Source organism: Ips typographus, linkage group LG13 (assembly GCF_016097725.1).
Source record: "Ips typographus isolate SLU linkage group LG13, UJ_Ityp_2.0, whole genome shotgun sequence".
In the NCBI taxonomy this organism is placed as follows: domain Eukaryota; kingdom Metazoa; phylum Arthropoda; class Insecta; order Coleoptera; family Curculionidae; genus Ips; species Ips typographus.
Window position 1 is genome coordinate 2,882,826 of NC_138434.1, and position 15,752 is coordinate 2,898,577.

The following is a 15,752-nucleotide window of genomic DNA, read 5'->3' on the forward strand; positions in this document are numbered from 1 at the left end:
TCAAAACCTTAACCGTCAACTGTGCCAAGTTTTAAGGCTATAACATCAAAACTGATATTTTGAGGTTAGTTCAAACTTTCTTTGTCTTGGTTTAATGGTGTTTTTTAAGTTAAGGTCACTGAAAAGGCTGTAAAACTGTCAATTTGATAGCTAAAATTGTGAAAAAGACCTTAAAAGGGTGATAGTCAACTCAACAACAACAATCATAACCTTTAAACTGTAATTTTGAGGTTAGTTTAAAATTTATTTTGCAGTGTTCAGTGACTTTTTCGAGTGAAGTTTACTGAAAAAGCTGTAAAACTGTCAATTTGACAGTTAAAATTCTGATAAAATTAGACAAATACCCTAAAAGGGTTAACTCACGCAAGTTTCAAAGTCATAACCTCAAAACTGCAATTTCTAAGTTAATTCAAACTTTCTATGTGTTTAGTGGTGATGACTGCAAAAAAAACTGTGATTGTCTCATGTCTTTAATGGAATGAATTAGACAGTTGTGACAGTTACCACGTGACTTTAAGACAGTTCTGAACTTAACCGATATGTCACAACTGAGCATATAGCAACTTCTGATTACTGATTGTGAAACGAAGATTTTCACAGCTTTACGATTTGAATGGACCAATTTGAACAGTCGTGACGTATTTGACGGTTGTCACGTGACACTAGAAGTTTTTACCGCTTTAATGGACACTTGTGACGTACATGCCAGGTATCACGTGACTGTCGAATACCTGTTTAATTATTAACTAGAGGCGTATGAAGTGTTAATAAACCCTGTTTGTCAAGCTGATATTTGTATTGTTCAATTTGTATTTTTATTAAAAAACCTTTTCTGCTGTGATTTTTTTTTACTTTTTCTCTTTTGTGCTAGTTCTCTTTCCTTGCTTTTTCAGTATTTTTAGCTTTTCAAATAATTCATCTGTTTGTGTAACATTTTGGAGCAGTTTAGTGGATTTTACATTCTTTTCGTTTTTGGTTCCTTCATTAAAAAACACACATACAAGTTCTAGACAAACATAATGATAGGGGCAGATTTCCAATTGTAATCACCCTATTCTTCATCCTGTCGGATAATAAATAATATAAAAGGCTTAAGCGATATTTATCAATTTGATTCAGTGTCCTTATAACACAAAAACGATATAATTGATACATCTTGACTCTCCCTCCCTTAACAAGCAACATATGTCTGCGTCCCAGTTGGCATAATCTGGCTTACCTCAAATGCTGGCCTCCCCCTGTATAGCTCCATGGCAACCCCTTTATGACGAGCAAATTGTAAGGGGGTGATTTCTGTATAGAGAGGACAAGGGGGAGGCTCAATGTCAAATGTTAGCCAGGAAATCATAGACTTCCTATCATTAAGTGTATTAGAAAGGTGTAATATAAAATAAAACTAACTTGTATCTTAATAAACTTTATATTAGGAATATGCCACCGTTTTTACATTATGTTTATTTTTTTTTGGGGTAGCTTTTCTTATATCTTAATAATATTAGCATAAATTAAGTGATATGCACAAAAATATACAAAAATAAGAGGGAAATGGAGGAGATTGATGAGACAGTGTATAGTATGAAAATTTTGGCATCTTAGACAACCGTACGTAGTAGGAAGACTGTTTTAGTGTTATACAGGGTGGTTTACACACGAAATGTGGTCCAAATTAATGGTTAATTATTTTTGCATTCGTGTCACATCCTGTATATAGTACAAGAGGGAAGACAAAAGACTTTAAAAATATTTATTCTAATAATTCAAAAACTTACGTATAACCGTTTTGTTTTAATAGTTAGTCACCTATTAGGAACAATCGATTTATTAATAATTACAATTATTAATTTACAATTATTATAGTGCGCCTTTGATTTGCTAAAATGCCTAAATATACACTATTGTTTTTGTTTTCTAGTTTTACACATCATACAGGGTCTTCCCAAGTTATTTACTAGCTGAAATTTGCTTGGTCTGTTGATTTTTTCTGAAAAAATAAAATTCCCTGTACAGTTAATCCAGAAATGTCTCATTTTTAAGACTGAAAATCAACATAATCGTGGAACACCCTGTACCTAGGAAACGAGGCGTTTGCGCAGCTGTTCGCAAATTTTGGGACACCTTGTACATAAAGTGTTTGACTCCCCCCAGCACAACAACACCAAAATTGGTACTAAAATGTTCTCGCAACAAACAGAAACCACCGCGTTAACGTATCTCAGGAACAGTCTAAACTGGAGGGACTGCCTCCCCCGCCCGGCAACATGAAGGGGGGACTGTGGGGCGCCATTCCTATACTGCTGCCCATTGAAGCGGGCCCCCCCGGTCCCCCGTACATGTCCATGTCGCTCATACTTTCCGATCCGGAGCATTTCTCCCCCGATTTGCCCTCCTGTTTCAGCATCATTCGCCGCCATTTTGCTCTGGCGTTTTGGAACCACACCTGTAACAATACAGACAATTTTTTTAGTCAGTAAATTTATATTATTTAAGTAAAATATACAGGGTGGTTTAAAATAAGGCTTTAAGGTCATGAGAGCATCCACAGAACCGTTCTGCACCTAAATATCTGAAATAGTGTATACTTTTTGTATAGCACACAGTATAATAAGTCTCCTATTCCCTCATTTTTGCAACTTTAGAGCATAGTTTGACAGTTTTAACATTAGCGACAGTTGCCACGTGATTGGAAAACACTATTTAGCTAGACGGTCACGTGACAATTGTCAAAATAACTGTCATACATCTCAAAAACACGTTTTATATCAAATACTGCAAGAAAACATTTCTAAACCCTGATTTTTGAAACTTTTTAACATAATTTGTCAGTTTTGATGTTAGTGCCAGTTGTCACGTGATTGTAGAACGATATTTAGCTAGACGGTCACGTGACAATTGTCAAAATAACTGTCATAAATCTCAAAAACCCGTTTTATAACAAATACTGCAAGAAAACGTTTCTAAACCCTCATTTTTGCAACTTTAGAGCATAGTTTGACAGTTTTGACATTAGCGACAGTTTCCACGTGATTGTAAAACACTATTTAGCTAGACGGTCACGTGACAATTGTCAAAATAATTGTCATAATTCTCAGAAACAGGTTTTATATCAAATACTGCAAGAAAACGTTTCTAAACCCTGTTTTTTGCAACTTCAGAGCATAGTTACACAGTTTTGACGTGAGTGACAGTTGTCGCGTGATTGTAGAGCACTATTTAGCTGGACAGTCATGTGACAATTGTCAAAATAACTGTCATTCATCTCAAAAACACGTTTTATATCAAATACTGCAAGAAAACTTTTCTAATCCCACATGTTTGCAACTTTAGAGCATAGTTTGACAGTTTTGACGTTAGTGACAGTTGTCACGTGAATGTAGAACACTCTTTAGCAAGATGGTCACGTGACAATTGTCAAAATAACTGTCATTCATCTCAAAAACACGTTTTATATCAAATACTGCAAGAAAACGTTTCTAATCCCTCATTTTTGCAACTTTATAGCATAGTTTGACAGTTTTGACATTAGCGACAGTTGCCACGTGATTGTAAAACATTATTTAACTAGACGGTCACGTGACAATTGTTAAAATTACTGTCATAATTCTCAGAAACAGGTTTTAAATCAAATACTGCAAGAAAACGTTTCTAAACCCTATTTTTCGCAACTTTAGAGCATAGCTAGACATTTTTTACGTGAGTGACAATTGTCACGTGATTGTAGAACACTATTTAGCTGGAAAGTCATGTGACAATTGTCAAAATAACTGTCATTCATCTCAAAAACACGTTTTATATCAAATACTGCTAGAAAACGTTTCTAAACCCTGTTTTTTGCAACTTCAGACCATAGTTAGACAGTTTTGACGTGAGTGACAGTTGTCATGTGATTGAAGAACACTATTTAGCTAGACAGTCACGTGACAATTGTCAAAATAACTGTCATAAATCTCAGAAACACGTTTTATATCAAATTCTGCAATAAAACGTTTCTAAACCCTGGTTTTTGCAAATTTGGAGCATAGTTTGACAGTTTTGACGTTAGTGACAATTGTCACGTGATTGTAGAACACTATTTAGCCAGATAGTCACGTGACAATTGTCAAAATAACTGTCATACACCTCAAAAACACGTTTTTTATCAAATGCTGCAAAAAAACGTTTCTAAACCCTGGTTTTTGCAAATTTGGAGCATAGTTTGACAGTTTTGACGTTAGTGACAATTGTCACGTGATTGTAGAACACTATTTAGCCAGATAGTCACGTGACAATTGTCAAAATAACTGTCATACACCTCAAAAACACGTTTTTTATCAAATGCTGCAAAAAAACGTTTCTAAACCCTGGTTTTTGCAAATTTGGAGCATAGTTTGACAGTTTTGACGTTAGTGACAATTGTCACGTGATTGTAGAACACTATTTAGCCAGATAGTCACGTGACAATTGTCAAAATAACTGTCATACACCTCAAAAACACGTTTTTTATCAAATGCTGCAAAAAAACGTTTCTAAACCCTGTTTTTTGCAACTTTAGAGCATAGTTAGACAGTTTTGACGTTAGTGACAGTTGTCACGTATTTAGCTAGACGATGAAGTTAGAATTGTCAAAATAACTGTCATAATATTAAAACAACAGTCTTGTTTCGAAAACTGTGTTAAAATGTAATTCTTGCAAATTCTAGTCACATTTTGACATTAGTGACAGACATCACGTGGTTTTTGAGGATAATTGGGAGTAAGAAAATGTCTGTTTTAAGCGCATTTTTAGACTCCTCATTAAATTTCCAATTCAATAAACTGAAAAAGTATATAAACAGACTTTTACAACCAACATAATGGCAATAACGTAATTAAAAACGGTAGACTACATACAAAAAACAGGAGAACGGTAGATCTGGCAACATTGGCCAGATGTATTCGTTGTATGCTATAACAAGCATACAACTAACTAATAATATACAGTGTGTCCCAAATTGGTTCTACAGGTATATTGAGAGCATATTGAGATGAGAATGTAATTAAAAATGGTAGATTATAGTATATAAAAAAAACGGGAGAACGGTAAAAGAACCACAAAAACGGTAGATATACCGTTTTAACGGTATACCTGGCAACATTGGGCTAAGCTCCTGCTAAAAACTCATTTCCCTACTAATCCCTATGACCAAAATGACAAATGGCATCATGTGACCAGCCAATGAGCGACATTACAGCAAACTGTCAATTACTTTTAGTCCTTCGAGCTGAATACATCTAAACTGGTACTGAGATCTGTCAGAAATGCGATCACGTGACACCACAAACGTCCACGATTGGCAAATTCCTAGTACAAACCCTTTTTAGTGGTAGGTTTGAAAAACTGTATCTCAAAAACTGTAACTGGAAATTAAGAGGTGATTAAATGCAAATTTCAGACACTTTAAGCCGTCTGCAATGAATGATTAATTTCGACAAATCAATAGTGATTGATCCAAGGCTTATCGATTTGATTTACAGCTCGTAATATACACGGTACCACCGGTCTTCAGTTCATCTAAAACGCCCAGCAAATTAATCATAATTAAAATTTTACCATGACGACCAGTTCTTTTGATAAATGGATTTGTCATTTTAGAGCCTGAAATGGTAAAACACTGTGGAAAGAGTTAGGAAACTGATTAAAAGTCTCCCTGTAATTTTCGTATGGTTATACAGTCAATTGCAATTAACAAACTTGTTGTTAGATCATCCTGTATATATGAAATCCAAAATGTAGCAGTGTAACTGATACTTCCTCATTAACAACGAGTTTTTCCTTCTTTGGAAAGGTAATCATCCTATAGCTATTAGCGAAGTTTTATGGCCATATTTACTTATTTCCCATCCCCAAGAATAAAGTGAAGCAATATTCTTTTCTTTTTTTACCTCCCTCCCCCCACCCCCGCCGGGCTGATAGGGGGGAAATAAAGGAAAAATGGCGTCTAAGGACTGGCGGCGTCGCCCTACGTCATCAAAAAGATTCTCCCGTTTCATTTTGCGAGATCCCTCGGGATTTCGAGGGTTTACGTCGTTGGCTCGAGTAATTGGAGCCCGCCGACCGGGGGTGGAAAACGACGACGTTCAGATTTATTTCCCTTCCGGGTGGCGGCGGGGGTGGCGTCGGATTTTGTGCATGGGGAGCGTAAAATGTCGAACGAACGGTTTACGAAGGAAAAAAAGGAGTTTTGATAACGCTTTGGGGACGAAACGAAGGAGCCACCAAATTACCAGTTCCGTAATTCTACCAGTTTAGTTGTTTTGTGTCTTAGAAAATCCTGCTGTTAATTTGAGACACCCTGTATGCACTGTATAGTAATTGACATGATGAGGAACCTTTTGAATAGTTTCAAACTCTCAATAACTTGCAAAATTACCGAGATATTGAAAAATGTTCAGAATTTGCATAGAACTGACTAGGTTTACACCATCAGTCTCATACTTCTAAAATGGTGTAAACGCTGTCAGTTTAGACAAAACCGTACGTTATGTTTTATGGTGGTTTGAATTTTTGTACTATCTGTATATGGTCGATTATGTTGTGGTTAGGACGAGGTGAAAGAACATTTCAGGACAAACATTTTGACTTTTTTGCGACAGTCAAAAGTCAAAAAATAACCGAGATACATAATTTTGAAATTTTTTTACGCAATTTTCTCAAAAAAAAAACGAAAAAGTCGAATATCTCCAAAACGGTTAGAGATACGGAAATTTGCATGGAAATGACTAAGTTTGCACAAGTATCATACTTTTAAAATGGTGTAAACGAGGTCAGTTTTGGCTAAGTTATACTTTCTGATTTATGGTGTTTTTTTTTGTTTGTTGAAAGTAAAGTCAAAAACTTGGAAACTGACTGGAAATGTTGCAAACACAGTCAGAAACTTGAAAATTTACTAACTAAAATACTAATAAAATTTACTACTAATGGTGAAATCACAGTCAGAACGTTGAAAATTGACTAGAAATGTGGCAAACACAGTCAGAAACTTGGAAACTGACTGATAATGTTGAAAACACAGTTAGAAACTTGGAAATTGAGTGGGAATGTTGAAAACACAGTCAGAAAATTGAAACTTGACAGCAAATATTAAAAACACAGTCAGAAACTTGGAAACTGACTGGAAATGTTGCAAACACAGTCAGAAACTTGACAGTAGACTGAAAATGGTGAAAACACTGTCAGAAACTGAAAATTGACTGAAAATGTAGAAAACACAGTTATAAACTTGAAAATTGACTGGAAATATTGAATACTCAGTCATAAAAACACTTGACTGGGAATGTTAAAAACACAGTCAGAAACTTGTAAATTGACTAAAAATGCTGAAGGTCAGAAACTGAAAATTGACTAAAAACTGTCAAAAATTTGAAAATTGACTTAAAATGCTGAAAACACAGAAACTTGGAAGTTAACTGGAAATGTTGAAAAAACAGTCAGAAACTTGGAAATTGTCCGAAAATGTTGAAAACTCAGTCACAAAATTGAAACTTGTCATTTGAAAATTGACTGAATATGTTAAAAACACAGTCAGAAACTTTTCTGGAAATGGTGAAAACACAGAGTTAGAAACTTGTAAACTCACTGGAAATATGAAATAACAGTCAGAAAATTGAAAATGTTGAAAACATGAAAATTGACTAAAAACGTTGAAAAAAACAGTAAAAAACCTTGATAATTGGTGAAAAATGTGGAAAACAAAGTAAAAAAACTTGATAATTAACTGGAAATGATGAAATTACTAATCTCTAATTTTCAACAATTTAGAAGTAACTTGGATAACTCCGGAATGGTTAGAGTAACGGAAAATTTGCATGAGAGCAAAATTGTACAAAACTAACTGCAGAATCAGTTTCCAAGCATTTATTTCATTAAAACTTACTGGCAAAGCACTGGATTTCTATTATACGGAGTGAGCAATTAATCAAAAACTGCGGGCACAGATTAGCGTTCTGGAAATAGGCGATGGCTCTTGATAAATGCCGCGTTTGTCTGGATAAATGTAGCGCTCGCGCGCATCCAGTTTGATATATGATTTCCGAGGGGTTGTTTTTTACCGCCATCTATCTCTGGATGGCGGCATGTTTTTGTAATAAACGTCAAATCCTTCGTTCTGGTGTTTCTTTGCCCCGGGCTAAATTTGTTGGACCATTTGAAGACGAAACGCCAATTAGTGACGCGATATGGGAGACTGTTTTTTTCTTGATATAGTCCAGCAAATGTTTCCTCTAAAACCCACCAATCTGCTAATCAAAGCAATTTTCCGGACCACTGTATTTAATTTTTCCCTACAAAATTACCGTAATTAACACGTTTTTATCGCAGCAATATCTAATATAAAATTAATTCTTTTAACCATTATAAGGCACCATCGTATAATTAACGTACCCAACGAGGTTCCGAATTCGTTAGGGGTCATTATAAATAAACATGAATGAGAATCGTACTGTTATAACTACATGAGATTATTTTGGCCAAAATCGCAGGGCTAAAATGATAATTTCTATAAGATTTGCATTTAAAGTTAACATTTTTTTAAATTACATCCTTTGTATGGAACTTGTAATGCCCGGTTAAATTATAATTTTTTGACCTGTACGCTTTTTGAGCACGTATTAAGGCCCAATTACACGATAAGATTAATTTTTGATAAGGTATGGTAAATGTGCTTTCAAGCGTAGGCCATCAGCCCGGAATAATTTGCGTTAATGACAGTTGATTGACAGGAACGTTCAGAAGTGTCACTTTTTGCAAAAAATCAAATTCTGTCAAAAACGTGTCAATGGCTTACTTAGTTTCTTCTCTAAGAGTTGATTTGAACCTTTTAGAACCCAAAAACCGTTTTCAAACTTAAAAAACTTTATTAGCATTAATAAAAATAACGCTTACACTCAATTTATTTTTTTAAGGGATTTTTCTTCAAACTGACTGAAATTTAGTACATTTTTGGCACTTTTGGGTCTAAATAAACATTTCAAACCTGAAATGGTCATTGCAAAAATTCAAAATCTAAAAAAATTAATGAAAGTTAATTCTAAGCCATTAGATCACAAAATGTCATTTCCAAACTTAAAAAAGTGCATTGTATAAATAATTTCCATTTTATTAATAGTTTTTCGTTCAAACTGACTGGCTTTAGCTCATTTTTCGTACTTTTGTGTCTAAATAAATACTTTTCAAATCTAAAATACTAATTGCAAAATTGTAAATCTTAAAAAACTGCCTTAAAATTGACCTAAACGAGATATATTGTTAATTGACGTTGTAAACTTGGAAATTGACTAGAAATGTTGAAAACACAGTCAGAAACTTGAAATTTGTCTGGAAATGTTGAAAACTCAGTCAGAAAGTTGAAAATTGACTGTAAATGTTGAAAACACAGTCAGAATTTTGGGAATTGACTGGAAATGTTGAAAACACCGTCAGAAACTTGGAAACTGACTGCAAATGATGAAAACACAGTCAGAAACTTGAAATTTGTATGGAAATGTTGAAAACACAGTCAGAATCTTGGGAATTGACTGGAAATGTTGAAAACACAGTCAGAAACTTCGATACTGACTGGAAATCTTGAAAACACAGTAAGAAACTTGAAATTTGTCTGGAAATGTTGAAAACTCAGTCAGAAAGTTGAAAATTGACTGAAAATGTTGAAAACACTGTCAGAAAGTTGAAAATTTACTGAAAATCTTGAAAACGCAGTCAGAAACTTGGAAATTGACTGGAAATGTTGAAAACAGTCATAAACTTGGAAATTGACTGGAAATTTTGAAAACACAGAAACTTGAAAATTGATTGAAAATGTTGAAAACACAGTCAGAAACTTGGAAACTGACTGGAAATGTTGAACACACAGTCAGAAACTAGAAATTTGTCTGGAAATGTTGAAAACTCAGTCAGAAAGTTGAAAATTGACTGTAAATGTTGAAAACACAGTCAGAATTTTGGGAATTGACTGGAAATGTTGAAAACACCGTCAGAAACTTGGAAACTGACTGCAAATGATGAAAACACAGTCAGAAACTTGAAATTTGTATGGAAATGTTGAAAACACAGTCAGAATCTTGGGAATTGACTGGAAATGTTGAAAACACAGTCAGAAACTTCGATACTGACTGGAAATCTTGAAAACACAGTAAGAAACTTGAAATTTGTCTGGAAATGTTGAAAACTCAGTCAGAAAGTTGAAAATTGACTGAAAATGTTGAAAACACTGTCAGAAAGTTGAAAATTTACTGAAAATCTTGAAAACGCAGTCAGAAACTTGGAAATTGACTGGAAATGTTGAAAACAGTCATAAACTTGGAAATTGACTGGAAATTTTGAAAACACAGAAACTTGAAAATTGATTGAAAATGTTGAAAACACAGTCAGAAACTTGGAAACTGACTGGAAATGTTGAACACACAGTCAGAAACTAGAAATTTGTCTGGAAATGTTGAAAACTCAGTCAGAAAGTTGAAAATTGACTGAAAATGTTGAATACACAGTCAGAAGGTTAAAAATTGACTGCAAATGTTGAAAACACAGGCAGAAACTTGAAAATTGACTGGAAATGTTAAAAACGCAGTCAGAAACTTGAAAATTGTTTGGAAATGTTGAAAACATAGTAAAAAACTTAAAATCTGACTGAAAATGTTGAAAACAACGCTAAAACATGAAAATTGGCTAAAAATGTTGAAAAAGAAAAATAAGAAACTTGAAAATTCGTCCGAAATTTTGAAAACAAAGTAAAAAACATGATAATTGATCGGACATGATGAAAACACAATCAGAAACTTGGAAATTGACTGAAAATGTTAAAAACGCAGTCAGAAACTTGAAAAGTGGCTGAAAATGTTGAAAACAACGTTAAAACATGAAAATTGACTAAGAATTTTGGAAAAAACAGTGAAAAACAGTAAAAATTGATCAAAAATTTTGAAAACAAAGTCAAAAACATGGTAATTGACTGGAATTGATGAAAAATTTATGAAAATTTTACACACTTTGGGCTAAGTGAAGCTCTCCAGTGACACTTAACAGACAGAATTTTCGGGGAGCAATTTGTCACTTATTGACATTGACAACCAACGTTGATGGTTAGGTTAGGTTAGGACAGCTTTGACAGCTACGAGGACTAGGCTACTAGACTTTGACAGCTACGAGGTTCGTTCAAACGATCCAAACCAAATTTTCCTAAAAAAAAATCACAAATAACCAATGGGTAGGAGGGTTAAAAATTATTCTTCTCAAGTGAATTATAATTGTTTTTGTGATCCAAACAATGTCAATATCGGTTTTTTAATCGGTTTTGTGGGGATTACACCGCCCACCACCATATCCTAAGTAGATTGAAAATCAATCGAACTGTCATAGCCCATAAATTTATGGCACGATGAGACCTTAAATCACAGTCGTCGATATACCGCAGGCAATTCGGACCTAACGAGTTTTACAAACAAACGTAAAAGAAAAAAGATTGAAACCAGTAAGAGACTTTAATGGGTCCCAATCGTTTTTTGTTTGCTTTTTGGGTTCCCTTGGGGCTGGCTGATTTTCCACTATTGATGCTCGTACAATGTCTAAATCTTTTTGGATGCAAGTGCTAAATCCTCGCCACACACGAAAGGCAAATAACACTTTATTTAGTATAAACATGCCATTAACTGGGGCGAATCGATTACCGAAGCGATTTATGATATTTCGGCGTTTTGATTGCGCCAAATGGTCGTCCCGTGGACACAAAAATTGATTTTGTTACTTTACGATATTGGATCGAGGGTTTATGGACAGTTTTATATTGATATTGCTCCTAAATTGGATTTCAGTTGATTGCAGTTTCAAGTTGAATGCTTATAATTAATACTACATGAGGCAAGACAGCAACTTCACCCAGTTTGGATTTACCAGATCTTTAAGATTTAAATAGAACAGTAATTTTTCTGAATGAAATCAACCACAAATTAGCAAAACCGTAACCGACGAACCTGTAGAATGTTCGATCTGGCAACATTCCAATAATTTCGTACTAAATTATTATAGTTTGGCAACACTGTGAAAATGTAATGGTCGATTTTTATGATTAATTTTTTTGGAATGTGCACTGAAATTTTGACTATTCTGTATCTCGGTTATTTGTCAGGTTATCAAAAAAAACACGATCGGACATATACAGGGTGTGCAAAAATTTTAAAAACCTTATATGGTTTTTCCAGAACTGACTGCGTTTACATCGTTTTAGATATATGGAACTGGCGTAAACCTAATTCTCTGGGGGCAGAAAGTCATTCTAAACATTTTTGCTCTCTTGCAAAATTTCCGTAGCTCTAACCATTTTCGAGATATTCGACTTTGTTGGGAAATTGCATACAATTTTTCATAATGCTGTATCTCGGTAATTTTTACCGTTACAGAGACCGTAAAACAACGAAAATATTTGTATACAAGGTGTCCAAAAATCAAAAAAATTGACTTAAAGATTGTAAATTAACGTCAAATTCATGAACGTCAACTACCTTAAACATTAAAATTTTCAAATAATTTAATTTTTATTAAAATTTTAAAGTTTTAAAACATTTAAAATTGAAATTGTGTTGACTGGCAAAATTTCAATATTTAGGCTAGTTTTCAGGAATTTGACGTTAATTTACAGTTTTTAAGTTAATTTTCATGATTTTGACGTTAATTTACAGTTTTTAAGTCAATTTTCAAGTTTCAAACACTAAAATATGTTTAACAAAATTTGAAAATTGACGACTGTCAAAATTTCAATGTTTAAGCTAGTTTTCATGAATATGACGTGAATTTGCACTTTTCAAGTAATTTTTCATGATTTTGATATCAATTTCCAGTTTTCATATCAATTATCAAGTTTCACAAAATAAAATATGTTTAACCAAGTTTGAAAATTGACTTGACTGTCAAAATTTCAATGTTTAAGCTAATTTTCATGAATTTGACGTTAATTTACAATTTTTAAGTCAATTTTCATGATTTTAATATCAATTTCCAGTTTTCAAATCAATTATCAAGTTTCAAACACTAAAATTTATTTAACAAAATTTGAAAATTGACTTGACTGTCAAAATTTCAATGTTTAAGCTAATTTTCATGAATTTGACGTTAATTTACAATTTTTAAGTCAATTTTCATGATTTTAATATCAATTTCTTGTTTTCAAATCAATTATCAAGTTTCACAAAATAAAATATGTTTAACCAAGTTTGAAAATTGACTTGACTGTCAAAATTTCAATGTTTAAGCTAATTTTCATGAATTTGACGTTGATTTACAATTTTTAAGTCAATTTTCATGATTTTAATATCAATTTCTTGTTTTCAAATCGATTATCAAGTTTTACAAAATAAAATATGTTTAACCAAGTTTGAAAATTGACTTGACTATCAAAATTTCAATGTTTAAGCTAATTTTCATGAATTTGACGTTAATTTACAATTTTTAAGTCAATTTTCATGATTTTAATATCAATTTCTTGTTTTCAAATCAATTATCAAGTTTCACAAAATAAAATATGTTTAACCAAGTTTGAAAATTGACTTGACTGTCAAAATTTCAATGTTTAAGCTAATTTTCATGAATTTGACGTACAATTTTTAAGTCAATTTTCATGATTTTAATATCAATTTCCAGTTTTCAAATCAATTATCAAGTTTCAAACACTAAAATTTATTTAACAAAATTTGAAAATTGACTTGACTGTCAAAATTTCAATGTTTAAGCTAATTTTCATGAATTTGACGTTAATTTACAGTTTTTTAAGTTAATTTTCGTGATTTTGATGCCAATTTACAGTTTTCAAAGCAACTATCAAGTTTCACAAAATACACTTTTCAAGTCATTTTTCATGATTTTGATATCAATTTCTAGTTTTCAAATCAATTATCAAGTTTCAAACACTAAAATTTCTTTAAGAAAGTTTGAAAATTGAGGACTGGCAAAATTTCAATGTTTCAGGTAGTTTTGATGAATTTGACGTTAATTCACAGTTTTTAAGTCAATTTGCATTATTTTGAGGTCAATTTCCAGTTTGATGTCATTATCAAGCTTCAAGCACTAAAATTAGTTTAAAAATTTCTGAAATTTGCTTAGACTCGCCAAAATTTGAAATATGCAGTTAGTTTTCATGAATTTGATGTCAGTTTTAAATTTTTTAATCAATCTTTATGATTTTGATGTGAATTTTCAGTTTTCTAGTCTTTGACTACGTTTATATCGTAAACTGTTAATCCGATCGACAAGGCGGATTGAAGTGAGGATTATTCAGTCGGGTAGTTTCCTTACATTTGATAATTTTGGATTATTGAATGCGATCGTTAGGATCGAAAAAATCAGCTGTCACACGATGACAATCCGGGACACCGGTCAGACTTTGGCTGCGTCAAAAGTGATAATAAGTAAACACGGAAACGTTTCAAACATTGAGTGTTTATTTGTGTGAAATTTGGTAAGTAATTCCAATTAGTCGTAGAGAAAATAGCCTGTAAAACTCGGGCGAATTGTCCATATCGTCCTCGTGCGATAGGGACATCTTCTATTCACCCTTGTTGTACAAGATACTATTGTTTACGTTCAAGATTAGCTGCAATTGGTCTATTTCATTACGCACGCTGAAGATTGTCTGCGATTGGTCTATTTCATATCGCACGCTGAAAATTGCTTGTGATTGGTCTATTTTATGTCGCACAGTTGAGGAAAGTCTAGGATTCTGTATTCGTTTAACCGTTGGCAATTGCCTACTTATCCGTTCTCTAAACTGTTAAGGAATGAATCCTGTAGGAGTAGAAAAATGAGGTTACGAAGCAGATAGGAGGGTTGTTTCCTATTTGGTCAGTATATGTGGAGTATAGTCAGCAGGTGCTAAACGATCAATTGATGAAAGGACAAGACACAAAAGGGAGACGTTAAAGGTGAAACATTCTTTACATAACAAACGATTAGCGGCCGGTTCTTTTTATTATTCACCCGGTAATCGGGGAGTATAAAAGCAGTTAATTAAAGTAAACATGAAGGAGAGTGCGTCTCGGACTAATCAGGTGACTAAAACGTCCGTGTTTTGCTCCGAATAAGGACGCCACTATTAATAACAATAAACCGAATGTGCCGATAATCGTTTTTAGCGAGAACCGGCTGTATAAGCCATCAGGACAGTCGGCAGTGAATATGTGCAAGAATGTCCGAGGTCTCCCATTATCATTTGTTAGGGCCGGCTTTTGTATGGCCGTGCGGCAAAAAAAAACGTCCCGAACGCGGTCCGTATAGCTATTCTACCATTGGTCCCATTGAATTCAATGCTGGTTTTTGCGACAATTTGCAAAAGATCGAACCCGTCGAACGTGAGAATCGGCAGAGGAGTCAGAATGTTATTGTTCCTATAGTCGTTAAATTCTTGTTAAAGTTGACGTTTTTCTTTTGGGATTTTTACGTCTTTGTTCCGAAGGACGAATCGCCTTCTTCGAATGGTCGCATTCTTTGCGATCTGCTACTCCCTAATCGTTCTTTTCTTACTTTTTTTCTTAATTGGGACACTCTGTAACTTTTGCGGTCTTATCAATGCCCCTAACCTAACCTATCCACCTTCTATATGCTGTACTTTTCAAACGATTTCTGAGATATTTCAAATCAGCTCTTTTTCAACTAGTCAATGATTTTTCAAAGCAGTTTTGTTGTTTGCAACACAAATTGCCACGTTTTTGGTCTTTTTCATTTATGAAATTTTGACAGCTGTCAAACTTGGCATAGTTGT

The 15,752-nt window shown here is 33.6% G+C and overlaps 1 protein-coding gene across 5 annotated transcripts in view; it reads right to left on the reverse strand.

The window, feature by feature from the left end:
• Positions 1-1,401: 1,401 nt before the first annotated feature.
• The window catches only part of ap (apterous), a 145,640-nt gene continuing 131,289 nt past the window's right edge, over positions 1,402-15,752 (reverse strand). For 4 of the 5 annotated variants that reach the window (XM_081991523.1, XM_081991524.1, XM_081991526.1 and 1 more), the window contains one exon: positions 1,402-2,437. In XM_081991523.1, the coding sequence (XP_081847649.1) occupies positions 2,213-2,437 (225 nt within the window). In that variant the 3' untranslated portion in view covers positions 1,402-2,212. The remainder of the gene's footprint in view (positions 2,438-15,752) is intronic. The other variant, XR_014180151.1, reaches the window with a different exon arrangement.